General features: G+C 32.1%; 1 protein-coding gene across 1 annotated transcript in view; it reads left to right on the top strand.

The window, feature by feature from the left end:
• Window positions 1–18,713, top strand: part of LOC129222000 (uridine-cytidine kinase 2-B-like) — a 52,504-nt gene that overhangs the window by 2,523 nt on the left and 31,268 nt on the right. The window contains exons 2-5 of the mRNA XM_054856413.1: window positions 7,132–7,270; window positions 10,611–10,707; window positions 13,209–13,354; window positions 17,957–18,054. Of these exons, the coding sequence (XP_054712388.1) occupies window positions 7,132–7,270; window positions 10,611–10,707; window positions 13,209–13,354; window positions 17,957–18,054 (480 nt within the window). The remainder of the gene's footprint in view (window positions 1–7,131; window positions 7,271–10,610; window positions 10,708–13,208; window positions 13,355–17,956; window positions 18,055–18,713) is intronic.

Here is an 18,713-nt window from a genome sequence, read left to right as displayed (position 1 = left end):
GTTTAGTTAAACACGATGACACTTCTTGTGAACCCCGCGATGCTTGGGTTATAGGCCAAACATACATGTAGCCCTCGTTAGTCTTTAAATCATGGCAACCAAATTGTATATAAATAAGTTTCTCTTGTAATAAGCCACTGATGTGGATAGTATCGGAAATGGTAATGCTTTTTCTAAATCAAAACTAAACGCGTATATTTCGTCTGAAGCTCTTAGTCGATCATTAGCCATACTATTCTATTACGGGCAATTTCTGCATTTCGCAAATGTTCGTCATGTTCAACTTCAGCTTCATTTTTTTCTTCATCTATTGTAGATTGTTTTTTATTACCAAATAATCAGATTTTGAACAAGCATCTTTTGAAGGTTGCTTAAATTGTAAGTTAACTTTCGTCGAAAATATATGGTAATAAAACTTTTCCTTTACTGGTACAATTTGCTCTTCATTACATTGTTCGACATACAGGTTATACATTTTTGCAATAGAAAGATCTGAATTCAAGTATCTGCCACTGGGATTATGACTTTTTGTACAATGAATTTCTTGTTTCTCAGTGTTGCCAACAAATATCAAAGGAAGAAGAATAATTTAATTTTTATTTCAAAGTTTATGTAAAAAAATATTCGGAACTCCAGCGCTCGAATACGCTACCTTGCGCTGATTTACAAAACTGCAAATGAAACTGAAACATTGCCACGTTACGTTTCACGTGTGTCTGTTGACGTAAACACAGGCAGTATGTTCTGAGTATTTATTAACGCAATCGATGTGTCTTAGTTTGCTTTCAGCTACAGAAATTAATTCGTCCCTTAGTAGTATTCTCGAGCTTCTCAAAATAATGTTAGTTTTCATTATTTTCTTAATAATTGGTGAAAGCGAAAATTCTAGATTAACAAACTTGGATAACGTTATACAAGGTAAAAAATTTTATTGTTTTTTATGAATTTGTAAGAATATGGGGTTTTTTTTAATCTTAAATTAATTAAACTTACCGTATTTTACAGCAGCATTTAGTTGGAATGGACAGTATGCAGAATATTTTCTTGAATATATTATCGTAGAACAAAATGAATAACCGAGAAAGAATTAACTTTATTCCTTTTATTCTCAGCTGAAAGGTTTCGCCAAATTTGTTTAGGGTTATAGTTTTAGTATAGTACGAGCAAAGTAGCCTTGGCGAGATTTCGCGTTTTTAGTTAAACCATTTTTAATTTTTATCATGAGTGGAATAAAATGGTAGTAAGATTACAGAATTCGATAAGTGAAAAGAAATAATGGTCAATCAACTGAAAAGAAAACTACCACCATATATCCGTGAGAATTTTGTTGATGATTTGCATAACATGACACAATTAAATCGTAACTCAGAAATTAGAAAAATCAAAACAGAAAATTTTTAAATTAACCGATTCGGGAATTCGAGAGAAATAACTCGATGACAAATGGAAAACAATAAGCGCTAGCCAAGCAAGGCAAAAAAGTATCATCTTCTTTCGATAACAATTTGTAATGTCATATTGAATTTTCTAGCATTAATTGTTATTCTTGTCAGGCCACAATTATTATTTAGTTTCATCAAGAATTGATAAATATCGAATTCAACATCGTGGAAATAGCTGCTTAGAACTACGAACTACGTAGTTTGCATTAATCTTTGACGTTTAGTAATGCTTCTTGAATTCTCATTTCTTTCTACGTGGGCCAGAATATCCACAAGACTTTGAAAATTAATTTAAAAAGAATAAAGCGAAAAAATCATACGTACGAACAAAAATCACAATACTTTTAACATTTTCTTCGTTACCATGTGCGTTTGTTTTAGTTTTTAAGTCCGCCATTAGACTGACTTCAGTGCCCCCTATAGTTCGTTGGAGTTGCGAATTGATAAAAGGTGGACTTATTCACAATGGCTTCTGAAATTATTATACAATATGTTCAGAAGCTATTAAAAAAAGTGCTGTATAACCTTGAAAAAAATAACCAACGAGTAAATCCTTTAATAACTAAAAAGATTGATATTTATTTCGTCAAAATTTCCAAAAATCAGAAAATGTCCAAAAATGGACTTAACCGCATTGGCTTCTGAGCGGCTCATTTGTAAAAGCTGGTATCCCTGAAAACTAACAGATGCGTACATTTCTGCCTGTAACTATAACCCTTTCCATCTCATTGATGGTTAGACTAATAATAACATGGTTTTGTGCAGAACCTATCTTCAGTGGAAACTGAGGGGTAGATGTGTATGTGTATCATTTTTTTGGTGACGTAAAATACACGGGCACTTATTTCAAAAATTTATATTCAACTAAAATACTTTTCTATATTCCACAATGTATATATATATATATATATATATATATATATATATATATATATATATATATATATAATATATACAAACCATATGCAAAACAATAAATTTTTATCCAAAAATTGTATTTTGACCAAATACTTAAAGAATATTGTGTGAAACACAACTTAGCAGTCTAGTATGATATTCACATTAAATGTGTTGGATATGCCTAACCAGGGGCGGGCTGGCAAGGTCGGCTAGTCGGGGATCCCCGACTGGACCAGAATTTTTCTATTGAACTTAATACATTTAAATTCACACTAGAGACGTACCGAGTAGTACTGTGGCCGAGTACCAAGTTACCGAGTACCAATTTTGTTTTAAGAAGAACCACCGACACATACGTAGTACATTTTGAACTTATTGGTATAGTAGTATAGACCTTCATGTCCAGATAATAGTTTTAAAACAAAATTCCAGCTGAAATTTAATTATGCATTATTTAAAGGATTTTGTTTGTGTCAAAAATATTAGAAAAAAGTTATTTTTAAAATTAAAAATAAACGAATAAATAAAAGGTATGATTAATCAAGTTGGAATTAAAACAAATTATACCAATCTATTATAGTTCTAGTCCGCCTAACATAAATAATTTTTAAAAGCAAATACAGGAACACTGCAGATACCTGCTTCTGCATTACAAGGAACATCTTTTTCAGGGCATAAAACGTGAGTTAATGAACGTAAAGACATTCAACAAAAAAAATCCAACTTTTGTCGGATGTCTTTAAATCCATGAGCTCACATTTTATGAATTGAAAAAGGCGTTTCTTGTAATGCCAAAACACATGTCTGCAGTGTTCCTGCACATTTGTGCTTTTAACGTTGTTTTGTTTGCTTTTATTTTTATATTCCTTATAAATAATTTTTGTGTGTAGCAAAAATCCATTTAATGATATAAAAAATTCCATATTTTTTATGCTTACCTTTTTTGCCCAATTTTTTATAAATAAATTTTATTTACTTTGGGACATTAAAATAAAGGTTTATTCCATTGAAGCGATATAAACTTCATTGTTCTCAAAATTTGACCTTGGCTTGTAAATTTGAATTGTTACTGATTGCAGTGCAGTACAACCTCAATATCTCAAATCTCTCGGGACGGGGGAAAAATTTCGAGATATCGAGTTTTTGAGTTATCAAGGTTTTTAAAAAATTACACTAGAAACCCTCACAATTACACACATGTATGCTATATGCATTTATATATGTACTATGAGACCACTTTGAATTACGATTAATAAAGTAATCTTCAATATTTTACTAGATTTGAAATTTTATAATTGTCGAAAGTGCAAAGGAAGAGATTTTGAAATGAACAACAATTTCAACTTGGTTTTTTACCTAAAAATTTAAAAATTCTTATCTTCAACTAGTAGCTCCCCACATTCAAAAACTTTTCAACAGCCATTTTGTAGGAGTTAAAAAAGCAGAAAGATGAAAATGAGGAACGCATTTTCTGTTTTCACTTGAAAAGTGACTGGCAAAAAATCAACCCCCTTTCCTCAAAATGGACAACATGTTCGAGAGAAATGCACAAAGATTCTAAACTCTGGGGAAAACACAGCACCCCTTTCATACCAACACTCCCCTATTATCTTGCTTCAATCCCCTAATCACAAATTTTCCAAGAAGAGAGATGGAAACTGGTCCCTGGAACAGATTTTACTACAAAAACTGCCAAAGACAACTGAAACTTGCTTCTGTGCAAAAATTTCGACATATCAAGGGTTTCGAAAAATAAATTTCGAGATAACTATGGAAAATACATAGGGGTTGCATTTTATTTATATAAAATGCAGGGGAAAAATATTTTTTCGAGACATCAAGGGTTTCGAGATATGGAGGTTCGAGATATCAAGGTTCGACTGTATATTATATACTGCGCTTATTATTAATTGTAATATCTGTCTTGAACAATATTCAATTTTTTGCAACTACTCGGTATTGGCCGAGTATCTGATCTAAATTTGGCGGAGTACCGAGTACTCGGCAAATTGCCCGAGTACCGAATAGTTACTGAGTACTCGGTACGTCTCTAATTTCACACCCAACATTTTTTAAAGTGTTATAATAAAATTAAAAAAAGAAAAGATTAAAAATTAACTTGAATTCTGAAATTTTGAATTCAAATTATGTTTTTCGCAATCACGAGTTGCAACAGGTCCCTACTCATTGGGGGCTATTGTTTCTAGAAACAGCTCCTGTCCCCCCAAACCTACCACTCCTCCTGGGCGGTTACATGTGTATAGGTGTGTGTGCAGGCGTATGTGTAGGCGCGCGTGCATGTGTAAGCTTGTGTGTGTGCGTAGACCTGTTTGTATGCACATAGGCGTGTGTGTATGTGTGTAAATGCTTGTGTGTATGAGCGTGTGTGTTCAGGACATGGACGCCATTGACCAGGAGAAACAGAGCGATTGCTTCTCTCACTTGAGGCGGTGGGGCAAGATACCTTTGCTCCGGATGTACTTTCCCCTCTTTCTGATGTAAATTCTTTCATGTGTTCTTTATATGCAATCTGTACTGTAATAAAAAATATATTATGCATAACGGAGGCAAGACACTCAGATTGTAGTCCTCATCAAAATAAACCCGTGCAATAAGCACCAAAAGAAAGAAAGTCGACTAATTCGATTTTCATTTCCTAAACATGTTGCATTTGTTTTTGTTTTGATTCAAGGGACTGAGTTTCGTGATGTGTACTTTCTTGACATGCTTTTTTAGTTTTACGAGAAAGATTTAAGTGACAGGGGGCCTCTGTGGCCGAGCAGTCTGAGTGACTGCTTGACATTGGCACACTTGAGGTGGTGGGTTCGACTCCCACCCCCGCTCCGGTTGAACTTTCCCTTCTTTGTGATGTAAATTCTTTCATGTATTGTTTATAAATAATAAAAATATATATCATGCGTAAGGGAAGCAAAGCGCACAGATTATATTCCTCATCAAAATATACCTGTGCAATTAAGCACCAAAAGAAAGAAGATTTGACTGACGACGTTTCCGATTTTGCGTCATCATGAGTTATACAAGCTGTTTATACAGCTGTGCTGTGGTTGACCAAAGTTCGCGCATTTTTGCCGAAGGTCAAGCACATGTAGCTTTAAGCGGAGTTAAGCCCCTAGAGGGACTAATTATCTGTAGTTTAGACCACCGCAAGTTACTTCATAAACCTCATGATACAAACTCTCCCAATGAAATGACAAGGTTGTGAAATGTACCATCTTATAATCATAATGACTAAGTCAATGAAAATCAACTAAAGAGTGTAAAATAAAAAATTATTAAATAAAAACAAAAAACCCGACTGCGTAAAAACCAAAAAAAAAAGTTAAAAAAATGTATAAATACATTAGTTTAGAATGTTATTTAGTACTACTGAATAACTACACCGTTAAAGTAATTTTACAACCATACACAAATAAGGCAAATCATAAATTCAAAAGTAGAATAGAAAGATCAACATTCGGGGACCATTCAAATTTTCGCGGCTCTTTGAAGCAGAAAGGAATGGGCATTATGCTTATTAATGTGAAAACTGTTTTTATATTTGTCACATTGTCACTTAAACAGCAATAAAATGAAAAACGTCATAGTCTTAATAACTTTTCAGTTTATGCTTCCAAACATCCCTCATGCTTCCCTTTTTTTTTTGGATATGACTAACCTAGATTGTGATTTTGAAATCCTGAAGTTCATCATTGAATTGCTTATACTTCTCCAATTATGACATTGAAAAGAAAGATTCTTTAGTTCACATAATGTTTCTTTCATAAATTCATCAAGTCTTTCAATAAAAAAATATTATAAACTGTGTAATGTATTTGTATGTATCAATTTTACCAACTATTTCATATTTAGAGTTAAAAAACAAAATTCCCATTCAGTTTTTGCATTTTTTTGTAAAATACCTAGTTTTTGGGTATTTGCCCAAACCTTGGGTAAATACACAAAAAATATTTACCTACTTCCTGGGTATTTAACGGGTCCACATTACTAACTACAGTAGACCCTCGTTTTAGGCGGGGGTTACGTTCCTTGGAAATGCCGCATAAATCAAGGCCTAATACTCATGTTAAAATAGGGCTTTGGTTACTTTGGTAACAAAATACTTCATTCTAGTGATGACTTATTGTATAATAAGTTTAATGTGTACTTATATCGACTTTTATGCTCAACATCTATAAAGAAAACATAAATCAATTTCGTGCTCTGTTTATAAAGAGGAGCTGGCTATGATAGTCTTTTGGCTGTCATTAAGAATTTTTCTCTGTAATTCTTGGTTGAGCATTAACGCATCCATGATCACTTGCGTCATTTCCATGATAGAATCTTCCATCACTAATAAATCAGAAAGATCATTTCCATTCTCTAGGAATGGTTCAAACTTTTCAATATGAACGTTTTTGGTTCTGTCACCGACGTCGGTATCCTTGCTGGTTTTTGGCCTCCCTTCCAGCTCTTCTTCCAGTGAGTTTCTGGAAAGGGCTCAGGAACCAATCGCATAAAATGTCTCCAGTGGGTGGCCCAAGCTGGATTATTAGCACACCAAAATGCAGTTGATTACGTGTAATCTGCAATCTTTAGGAGTTAGGATTTTGAAAAAAGGGGAAAATTTTATCTGTTTGCATAGCCGCGTAAAATAAAATAAAGCTGTCAAATCTTAAACCCCATATAGTCAAAACCGCATAAAACGAGGTTCTACTGTACATTTTTAGTGTTATGTTGTTGTTTTTATCAAATGTTAATATTTTGTGAAATTTGTTTGAATTTTTTCTAGTCTACAGTGTGTCAAAAAATAATGGAGAAGGTTGGCCAACGTCAAGTAATTTGCATCAGCCAAGATAGTTTTTATAAAGAATTAAGTTCAGAAGAGAAGAAGAAAGCTTCCAAAGGGAAATACAATTTTGATCATCCTGGTGAGAAATGTTGCATTGATCACTTTTGCTAAAATGTCCTTTAACTTAATTTTGACCAGATTTCTTTCCTTCAACCAAAGTTTTTTTTCTTGAAAATTTTTAATTATTTTTAAAAATTGATTTTTTATGATAGTCTTATCCTTTTTTCTGGACAAAGTAAAGAAATATTGCATTCACGGGAAAAAAATTTGTCTCAAATTTCGGTCTGAATTTCCATTTTAATTACCTCTGAATGAATCTCTGAGTTATTATTACAAGTTTTCTCTTGAGGTCTATGTGCATTAGGTTGCTTCGAAAAAATCAATTTTTTTTTATTTCAGGATTGCGTTACCTCTTAAAATAATACCCTAAATTGGGGAAAAATGAAAAGACTTTTGAGTTGACACCTTCAGTTCGCACATGAGAATGAAAATTTGAATAAATACGTTAAAAATTGAATTTTTCAAAAATTTAAAAATTATATTCTTTTTTTTTTTTAATTTTTATGGTGCAACAACCATAAATTATCTGTATATGGCAAAGTTTGAACCTAAAAAATATTTCATAGTCTTTACATAAGATCTTTAGTTCGCACACATGCGCCTTGAATTAGGCTAAAATTTGAAAGCCTATGCGAGAGCAAAATATCTCACATAAAAGCTATGAAATATTTTTTTAGGTTCAAATTTTGCCATATACTGTTAATTTATGGTTGTTGCACTATAAAAATTAATTTTTAAAAATTTTTTTTGAAGTACTAAATTTTTAACACATTTTTTCAAACTTTCAGCCTTTTGCGTGAACTGAAGAAGTCAACTCATTTTTTTTCTCCTCAATTGAGGGTATTAAACTACTACTTTTGAGAGGTAACACGATTTCAAAATAAAAAAATCGATTTTTTCGAACCATCCTAATGTGCATGGCATGACTAACCAACAGTAAGCTGTAGAATGTTTAAATTTTGTATAGGTTAAGCAATCAAAAAAGGCTTTTTGTGCGAGATCAAATGAGGCAGTGAGAAGCAAAGGGATGTAAGTGGCAAAATTAAAAATTTGGAGATAAACAGTATAAATAGTGGGTGAACCCCTCCTCTGTCTTGGAGCAAGAGATAGTACTAGTAGTCCTGGTAGATGCTGCTGTACAGCATGATTTAGAAAAAAAAATCAATGAAAGCCTACTTAGGACGTTATCTTTAAATGTGTTTTACTCAAAACTTGAAAATGTACACTTACATCCCTTTTCTTCTCACTGCCTCAAATGTTGATTTTACTACAAATTGAAGCAGTGTCTCCAATCTCTTAGTGCCAAATTTAGGGCCCAAAAGGAGATACAGAATCTAGTGTCTGAAGGTGTAACCATTAAATTAAATTGGTTGGGTTGGGGATATTTTTTAACTAAAGGGATTGAGTATAAAGGATATAGTTAGTATTATGATGAACTGGGCTCTAGGAATTAAAAAAAAAATAAATAAGTGGTAGCCAGCAGAAATTTCACGTAGCCAGTAAAAAATATTCCATGTTGTTTCACACCAACTGAAACCACAACATAGTTTTTTGAACTTAAAGTATTAACCTTAGATTTAATATCATTTTGAAGAAAATTTATTGAAGTTTCTGGGATTGAGTGACTGTTTTTGACAGACATGCATGTGTTTAAAATTTGAGATATTTCTGATTTTGATTCTCACTTTAAAAATGTTACTTTTTAAGACAGCCATAACTGTTTAAAATATAGTGATTTTTCATACTGTTTTATTTCATACATGAAGGTTCATTGTTTCTGCATATACGTGCAGTGATTTTCTTCATATAACAAATATTTTTATTTTTTAAAATTAAAAAGCTTTCCAGCAATTAATTTGTCCCCTCTGTTACGAATTTTTAAATAGGTTCACTTTATGCAAAATATTAAAATTAAAGTTTCAAACTTAAAAATAGGTATACACAGTAAAATTTAATAGTTCAATCATATTTTGTAAAAATTTGAAAATATTTTACTAATTAGAAGAAATATAGCCGTAAGAGAGGGGACATGGATATGTAACAGAAGGAACACAGTTGGAAAGTCCTCTCTGTTACAGCTTGATATTAGATTTTTTAATATAATCTCAGTTGCTGACACTGTTCATAAGGGATTCTGGGAAAGTATAAATGGGTAGTAACATCTTATTTAAAATTGTTTCCTCAGTAGTTGATCACATCAGACTTTGTATGCTCCTTATAAATTCCTGCTTTTTAAGAAAAGAAAATAAGGGCCCTTAAATTTCTGAATTTCTAATACTATCCCCTTGCAAGCTCCTTATTTTTTATTCTGTTAATAAGTGGATTTAAAGTTTTTCTTCTCTACTTTAAAGTTATCTTTCCAAAAATTTCTGATAATTCCAAGGACAGTGGAACAAATGAATCTATTTTACTCGAAGGGATTTGAGCAAAAAAACGACAGTCTCATACTAACAGCTTATCATCTCTTTTCCACCATTAGAATTTTGATGCCACTTAGACTCCACGTGGGTGGGCCTGTCTGTCGCAATCTGATCACAAAACCCTTAAATTTTGCTCCTACTACATGTCTTGATTTTTAAAAATATAGCATATTTTATGTATTTTTAAATACCAAGTTTTTTTTTAAAGAGCTCCTATTCAGACTTTGACATAAATTATAGTGCTTACCAAATAGTGTTGACATTTTGTCCCCTCTATTACATGCACATTTAATTAAATTATGGATTAAGAATTTTTTTGTCTTAGAAAGTGGTGTGTGTGTGTTTTTTGAAGCAAAATCTGTGTTTGAAGTCCCCTCTGTTACAATTAGAATTCACCTTCCTTATCACATTGGAATAACAATAGCAAGTTATTTGTAAAGACTTGCTCATTTTTTATTAATATTTTTTAAATAATCATTTTGGGAGAGGATCAAACTCTAGTGCGTTCCTCATGAGGTAAGGCTTGACCCTGGATAACAGAACATAAAAATTTTTCTTTCAGCATATTTAGTAATGAAAGCCTTTATTAATAGTAATTAAATTTTACTTATGAATTAAACTTCTCATAAAAACATAGGTTTTTGACAGAAAGGGTTTTTCATATAACAGTTTAAACCTTAGTTTATAAACTGTCAAAAATTGTTAACTATCAAAAACTTACAAGCCCTGTTCATGGCTTGCAAGAAGTGAAAGAGTTTTGGAGGTGGAGGCTGGTTTCTTTATTGCATAATGGAATCATTATTTTGATCTTTTACATTTCTTAATCTAATATCACTCAGTTTAATATTATTCAGTCTTTTTCAATGTCATAAAATATTTTCAATTTCTAAAAATCTATTGGTTTCCATAACTTTTACAACTTTTTCTATTTTTCTTTAGATGCTTTTGATAATGAATTAATGCATCAAGTTTTAAAAGAAATTCTATCCGGAAAAGTGGTCCAAATACCTGTGTATGATTTTAAGTCAAATTCCAGGTAATTATTTTATTATTGTTTATGAACTCATTCATTTCTTGTTCTAAACATTCTTAAAGTAATTTTAATTAAACTTTTTTTTTTTGCTGATTAATTGCTGAAAGTTTGCCTCCTAAAAATAATCGGTTAATTGGCTGATTACCTGATAATCAGTTCATCTCTATGTCGTATGTTATTTTGTTGAAAATATGTAATTATTTTATTGGAATGCATTTCTCGATTTTATTAAACATTTAATAGTCTGTGAGTGATATTTATTCAGTGTAAAATAGCGTAGTATACCTAGTAGTATTTAAATGATAGCCCATTTTAGCGTCATGTATTGCTCAACTGTTTCATTAATCGACATGTTGTCTTATTGCTAAAAACAACAAAAAAAAAAATTTTTTTTGGTTTGATATTTTATTATCTTGTTCAGGGGTTCGCGTACGCTTTTGATTCTTGACACCCTTTGATGAATTAAAAAATTTTCATGGCACCCTAGCCCTCCTTTATTGTTTTAGGTCTTTGCACCAAGTAAAGCCACCCTAAGATTCAGAATGTAAGATCTCATTCATTCATAATTGAATTGGATCCAACTTTTGCATTATCATCAGATGACTCATGAAAAATAAGAAGAAATAATTAAACCAAGTGAAAATTTAAGTTTTAATTAGTTTTCAGCAGTTTTAAAAAACAAAGACCATTTGGCCTTATTAGGAAGATGGGTTTCTAATGAAGCTATCTCTGGGTGTGAATTATTTCACGCAGAGTTGAAGGCAAAAAAAGTGGGGAAAAGTAATCTTAAATAAAAAGAATAAAAAACTATTTAATGACATTTAAAACATTTGAGAACTTCAAAAACATTCCCGAAAATTCCATGTTTAGTTCCATAGAAAGGAAAAAGGTCACATTCAAGGCAAGTGATTCCCTCCTCCCCCTCCTCCTGTGCACAGTTTGTGCACAAATATGCATCTTATTCAGCACAGGATCATTCTCCACCCGATACTTTGGCATCATATTATCAGGACCTCCAAGTGCTAACAGGGTAAAACATTGTTTCTTTCAACTACAATCTACTTTTCTAGGTTATCAAATCACAGGAACAAATGATGGTACTTAACGAGCTATTTCTTTTTGAATTTATCAATTACATAAATTAGGTGTTAAGAGCAGTAAACAATTTTTTTTTTGTTAGTAAAATGCAGTTCCATGAACCATGTAGCAACGAAACTTACCATGAAGTAAGATCAGGTAGTTTTGGCATTCCTCTTCTCTAATACCTTTGCTGCACTTTTGCCTGATATTTAAAAACTGTTTGTTGGTAACGCTATGTCTCGACAAAATGCTGATGTATGTTTTTTCATCCATAAGCTCTAAAGATGGGCAATGTCGTTCTTTCTAAGGATCCGTTTTCAGAAGTTCGTTCATTTTTTTTTACCCATCATTGAACTCATTAATTTGAAAGATTTTGTTTATTTAAAATAGTTGCAGGTGATCTCTTTGTAAGATTTACTTGCATTCATTAAAAATGTTTCATTTGATTCGTAATATTCTTTTAAGTAAAAACAAGTAAAACTACGTAACAGTAAGGAAATATGTCAATAAAAACTTAATGATAAATACTTTACTTAGGTTTAGATATATTAAGCTATTATAGTTCGTTCAATAATTTCTTGAGTGACCTAGTGGTGGTTCAATATGACATGACGGTGTGATTTCTATTCCAAATGTTGCAGATTTGATTCCAAAACAATAGATGATGAAATTTTATTCATCAAAAAAAAAAAAAAAAAAATATATATATATATATATATATATAATTAAGCAGACTTGACATTAAAGAATTTGTTTAAAAAATCACTGAATACTACCCATGAAGCATTTTCAATGTTAAAATAAAGAAGATCTACTTAAAATAGTGAATTATTTCTTAAGTATTAGTCACAAATAGAAAGAAAAAAAAATGTCTATAAAATAAAAGTTCGATCAAAAGATATGAGAAAAGGTGGATTAAAAAATTTAAATAAGAGAGTAAAAACTAAAATGAATATCACCGTTCAAAAGAACGACTGATCATTTTTTAGATGCTAGCACTGCACCTTTCATTTCAATGAGTTGGTCTTTTTGACCCATCAGTTCATGAACGACACATCCCTAATAAACTTGCTTATTTGGCATTGAAAAGGGGATTCCTTGTAACTCCGAGACAGGTGTATGCAGTCATCTGTAATTCTGTGCAATTAAACATTATTATTTCTTATTTTTACCATTCATTATTTGGTTATTGTTTTGACTAAATATTTAGTATACAGTATTTGGCAAAGTATGGTATTCCATGCAACCCCATTGATAACTATGTATGAAGGTGCAAGCAATGGTGAATAAAAAATCTTATGACAGAATTCTTGAAGACTTTAACTGATTTAATGTCTGATATAAGTATCCGATTATTGGTACATTTACCTTTTATTTGTTTCAGTTTTTTTTTTCTTTCACTTGCTATTTCATTTCTTTCTCAGGAAAGCTGACAAGTCTCTCACTATCAACCCTGCTGATGTAGTTTTAGTAGAAGGCATCCTTGTTTTCTATTTCCCTGAAATTAGAAACCTATTTCACATGAAACTTTTTGTAGATACAGATCCTGATACAAGACTATCTCGTCGAGGTAAATTTTTTGAAATTGTTACATAGCATGAAATTTTTGTACATTTCTTTCATATTTTTGAACTTAAAATATTCATATGATCAGCGTTTGAAATCGTTGATGGTCTGCTGGTCTAAGACCAGTGAAAACTTGCTTTGGATCACTATGAAGTAGAATCCAGTAGTCCGTGGGACCAGCAGTCAATCATCATCAATTAAGAAATGTCATGACATTAACATTTTAAAGTTTTTACTATAATATTACAGTAATTTTTTTAGTTAAAATATTCTGTTATGAATTTTAAATTAAAACCAATTAACAATATTATGAAATATTTGTGAGACATTAAAAATAACTTGTAAATAAAATGTTTATTATTTACATTTTATATCTAATGCTTATTATTATTATTAAATGTTTGTCATTTTGTATGTGGAACCATATATCAAATGAAACTACATTTCAAGTGAAGTGAACCAGTCATTCTGTTTGTGGACCAGTAAATCTTACTGCTAACTGGTCTCCAGGACCAGTTGTTCTTTCTAAGGATTTATAACGCTGTATCTATTGGGTGAGTGCAAAAATTCGTGCGGAGTTGCAATAGATGGCGTTAGAACGGGCGTAACGTGTTGTCATTAATGCCACTATCTACGTAAGTCATATCGTTGGAAAGGTGACGTGTGCAGCTTTCATTCCAATCAAAATAATTTGTGCAGATACAAACTGCTTCGAGAAAGATTACTTTTAAAATGAGTGTTGATAAAGTGCATTTACTGCATGTTATGCTTTACGAGTTTCGGAATGGAATAAACGTTGCAGCAGCCATAAAAAACATTCAAGACGTTTATCAAGATCAAGCACCAGCTAAATGAACTGTGGAAAAATGGTTTGCAAAATTTCGTTGCGGAGACTTTAAGCTGGAAGACGAGTCACACTCAGGTCGACCCTCCGGCATTGATGACGACGTTTTGCGTTCTTTAATTCAGATTACTCTGCGAATTTCAACAGAGAAAGTTGCTACAGCACTTAACGTTGACCGATCAACCGCTTTTCGGCGTTTAAAAAAATCAGATTCGATTTAAAGCTTGATATATGGGTGCTCCATTTGTTGACCGAGAGCAACAAGATCCAGCGAATTTTTGCTGCCGTATCTTTACTCGGGCGGCTCAAAAACGAGCCATTTTTGGATCGATTAGTGACGGTCGATGAAAAATGGGTCCTGTACATCAACGTCCAGCACAAACGCACATGGAAACAGGCAGGTGAACATGGTGACGCAATGGCAAAGGCCAGTTTGCAGCCGATGAAGGTGATGCTCTGTGTTTGGTGGGATTGCAAGGGTATAATTTATTTTGAGTTTCTCCCTGCCGGCCAAACGATTGATTCAAACAAGTACTGTCGTCAATCAACTAATCTGAACCGAGAAATAAAACAGAAACGTCCGAGTTTGTCAAATCGCAACGGCATAGTCTTTCATAAAGATAACGCTAGACCACACGTTTCAAGACAGACGCTACGCAAACTGAACAGCCTGAAATGGGATGTCCTAACTCATCCACCGTATTCTCCTGATATCACACCATCGGATTATCACTTATTCTGGTCATTGCAAAATCATTTTAATGAAAAAAAACTTGACTCTTTGAATGCCTTACAAAACGTTGTGTCTTCGTTCTTCGAATCTAAACCACGCAGTTTTTATGATCGGGGCATCCGTATGCTGCCAGAACGTTGGAAGAAGATTATAGACAACGATGGAGAATGTATCATTGATTGAATAAAGAGTTTTGCTTGCCTAATCACTGTATGAATTTCTTTCACAGACTCCGCACGAAGTTTTGCACTCACCCAATATATATATATATAAATAGATGTTGGTAAATTTTTTCCCCTGAGATCTCAGAAACTACCCGGCAGATTTGGCTGAAACTTTCACCCTTTGTTCATTTTGGTACTGGGGAGGTTCATAGACCAGTTCGAAAAATATTCGATTGATAGTTCCTTTTTTATTCCAATTTTAGTCCGAATTCTCGCATAAATGCCCCAATATGGGGGTCGAAAAAAACGTGCATATATTAACATTATATGTCTATCGAAAGCGCCAATATTTCTGCTGAAGATAGCATGTGTTCGAAATTTCTACGTTGTATAAAAAACGAGTTATGAGCTTTTTTGTTCCCTGTTCGAAGGCTTTCATCAACCCAATTCCAGGGTTTAAGTTGGGTTCAAAAGTTCTTTAGCATAAAAGCTAAAATTGAGGGGAAAATGTTAGCAAAATGGTAAAATGTTACACATTCTCATATATTTATATATGCCTCAGTGTGTTTCATCTCCAGTTGAAAATACAATCCATATTTCATCTGTGACATCTTTGAAGAAATAAGTACAACAGCTATTTTTTAAAAACATAAAATAAAAAAAGAAAACACGATTGGTGTTTAGAACGTTGCAGTCCCCTCCTCCTAATAAAGCAGTTATTGGGGTTGCATAATGCTGGATAAGACTAATAGTTATTGAACTTAATTGTAGTTTAAACATCTTAGCTAAGATTTAAAAAAGATTAAGTTGATTATCGCCATGCATGCTTCCTCTCTAGGATCATACATTTCTCCTTTTTTTTTTAAATTTATTTTTTATTTGAGCAAAAAAAAAAACGAAAATGCATTGCTTTATTTTCGCAATTCAGATAGTGTTTTCGCATTATGCGAAAAATGCGACCGTAGCGGAAACCCTGCCCAATTCATTATTTAGTGTATCATCTCAATTCCCAGTTGATAGCTAGAATTATTGTACTGTTCAATATTTTTGCGTTTTATCTGACCTTTCAAGGCTTTTCTCAAGTCAAATCTTAAAGAAACGTTTTTCCACAAGATTGGGAAATGAATTTGGCTGATCATTTTCCATTTAAATGAAAATTTCATATCTTTACTAATATTATAAAGAGAGAGGGCGGATTTTTGTGTGTTAATTTGTTCGAGGTAATCTCCGGAACCCCAGCACCTATTTAAAAAATTCTTTCACTATATGAAAGGTGCTTTCTTACTGAGTAACATAGGCTATAGTTCGAAAAAATCTGATAAATAGTTCTTTTTTTATTTCAATTTAGGCCCAAATTTCAGGTGAATTGCCTACTATTACAAATGTTATTTGTTAAGATTTTTCAATTTAATGAGAAGATATGTATGCAAACACACAGGGAAATATATATCTTGTTATTTCAGCGTTCTCCCCTCTCTGTAATTCCATATTCAAGGCTGCCAACTACTACTCATTTGTCTAGTTTACTATGCACCTCAAAGCAAAACACTACTTTTGCATCTTGCAAATTATTTAATATTTTGGACAATTGGCACTTACACTATTGAAGATTAGATGATTTTATTCTATGTTTTAATAATTAATGAAATAATTTACTTTTGGAAATGTGCCTATAGGTCAACAATGAATACGTTTGCACTTTTTTTTTTTCTTTTTGAGATTTCAATCCTTTAGCATGTTATAACTATTTTAATATTTTGACAGTTGGAAGTTATTTTAACCTGTGATACCTTAGATTAGCTCATGTTTTGTTGTAAGAATCGTTTTTATTTATTTATTATCAATAAAACAAGTTTTAAAATGTTAAGATTAAAATCAACTAAAAATTGGACTTAAAAAAAGGATAATGAACAATACTGTTGAATAATAAAAATTTAGTTCCACTGTTAGGGCTAAAAAGTTTTCTTTTTCCAGAAATATTTGTATTTATATTTGAAAGATATCATATTAAATGTGATGCCTAGGTTCCGTGAAAGTCTCTTGCTTTTTTTCCTGGTAAGGTTAGCAAATCTGTAGGAGCAAGACTTATTTTTAAGAAAGTGCCATAAAAGTACCTTTTTCTGTTCTGCACTTGAAAAACTATTGGACTTGCAGGATTTTTTTTTTTTTAATTTCATATTTAGTTATGAATAAACCATCTGTCAAAACTTAAAAAGTTTCTATATTTACTTTATTTGTAAATTTATGGGATTAAAATTTTTCTAGGAATTTCATGATGCAAAATGCACTTATTGGCAAATATTATTTAACCTGCAATGTGATTGGTTTAGTAAAACTGCTTCAGCTTTTAAAGCTAATTTTCTCTCTTCTTTCTTAAATAAAAAATATTTTATTTAATACTGATATTTAAAGCTAAATGACAGATCCCCAAAAGTCCCTTATTTTTTACTTTTGGTCCTTCAAGTCCCCCCCCTCCTTTTTTTTCATTAAGTGTGAAAATCCCTGTAGTAGTTACTTTCATGCAAAACTGATGTTTATTGCATGTGCCGTCTTATTGTGTATAACCAACAATGTACATGAATGCTTTAGGATTTAGATGAAATATTTGTAGCAAATTTCGATTGCACTTTTTACTTGCATTATATTTATTAGGCTAGTTCAGAGTTTTTGTGATTATTGTAAAGTTAGCTAACACTTATATGTTAGAAGAACATTTTATAACACATCTGTGTGTTTATTAGTGATCAATTTTTTTTTTTAATGCTGATAAAAATGCTTTCGATCAATATTGTGCACAAGTTAACTGAATTACAACAAATGATAAACGCAGTCCAATTAAAAAATATTTGTTTATTTTATGCTTAGTGTTACGTGATACAAGAGAGAGAGGCCGTGATCTTGATCAGATTTTGCATCAGTATACAACATTTGTAAAGCCTGCTTTTGAGGATTTTTGCCTCCCAGTAAGTATTAATCACGATGCTTGTCTTCATTTTGAAGTAACTCAGCTGGCCTGCGTAATGCATGGTAACTACAGACCTTCTATTACTAATGTCATTGTTTATGCAAAGTGCAGTAACACCTCTTTTATCAAAACTAACTGAGATCAAATGTTATCCAGAAAATCGAAAATTCAGATAATTCAAGTAATTTAGATAATAAGCAAAACAATTCCTTAAATAAGATGACTTACCGTAAATTATGATAAAAACAATGTTTTATGACAAATTACATAGAAATGTTTACAAGAAGTTTAAAAATATCTTATTTGTTAACAAAGAATTGGTCAATTGTCTTCTGTTTTGAACATGTGTGACATCTTTTGTTTGTTTGCGTCAGTTACTTCCTGGGGAGCAGCAGGCATGCATAACTCAAAAAACGTCCCATTGCTCCACCCCCCTTGGAGGAATTCGCGCAAAAAACCAGTTGGCACAAGTTCACATAGGGGCACATATGTGTACAAATTTCGTTCGATTTCATGCAGTAGTTTTTGCTGAAGAGCAGCCACAAAAAACTGGTCACTCACATGCGTGACACACACACTCATATACGGAGACACAGACAGACATTTTCCAAAAATGGTCGAAATGAACTCGGCACACCTCAAAACGTTCAAATCCTT

This window comes from Uloborus diversus, chromosome 5 (genome assembly GCF_026930045.1).
Source record: "Uloborus diversus isolate 005 chromosome 5, Udiv.v.3.1, whole genome shotgun sequence".
NCBI lineage: Eukaryota > Metazoa > Arthropoda > Arachnida > Araneae > Uloboridae > Uloborus > Uloborus diversus.
The sequence above is the reverse complement of the archived record's forward strand: the minus strand, read 5'-3'. Positions and strand labels throughout refer to the sequence as shown.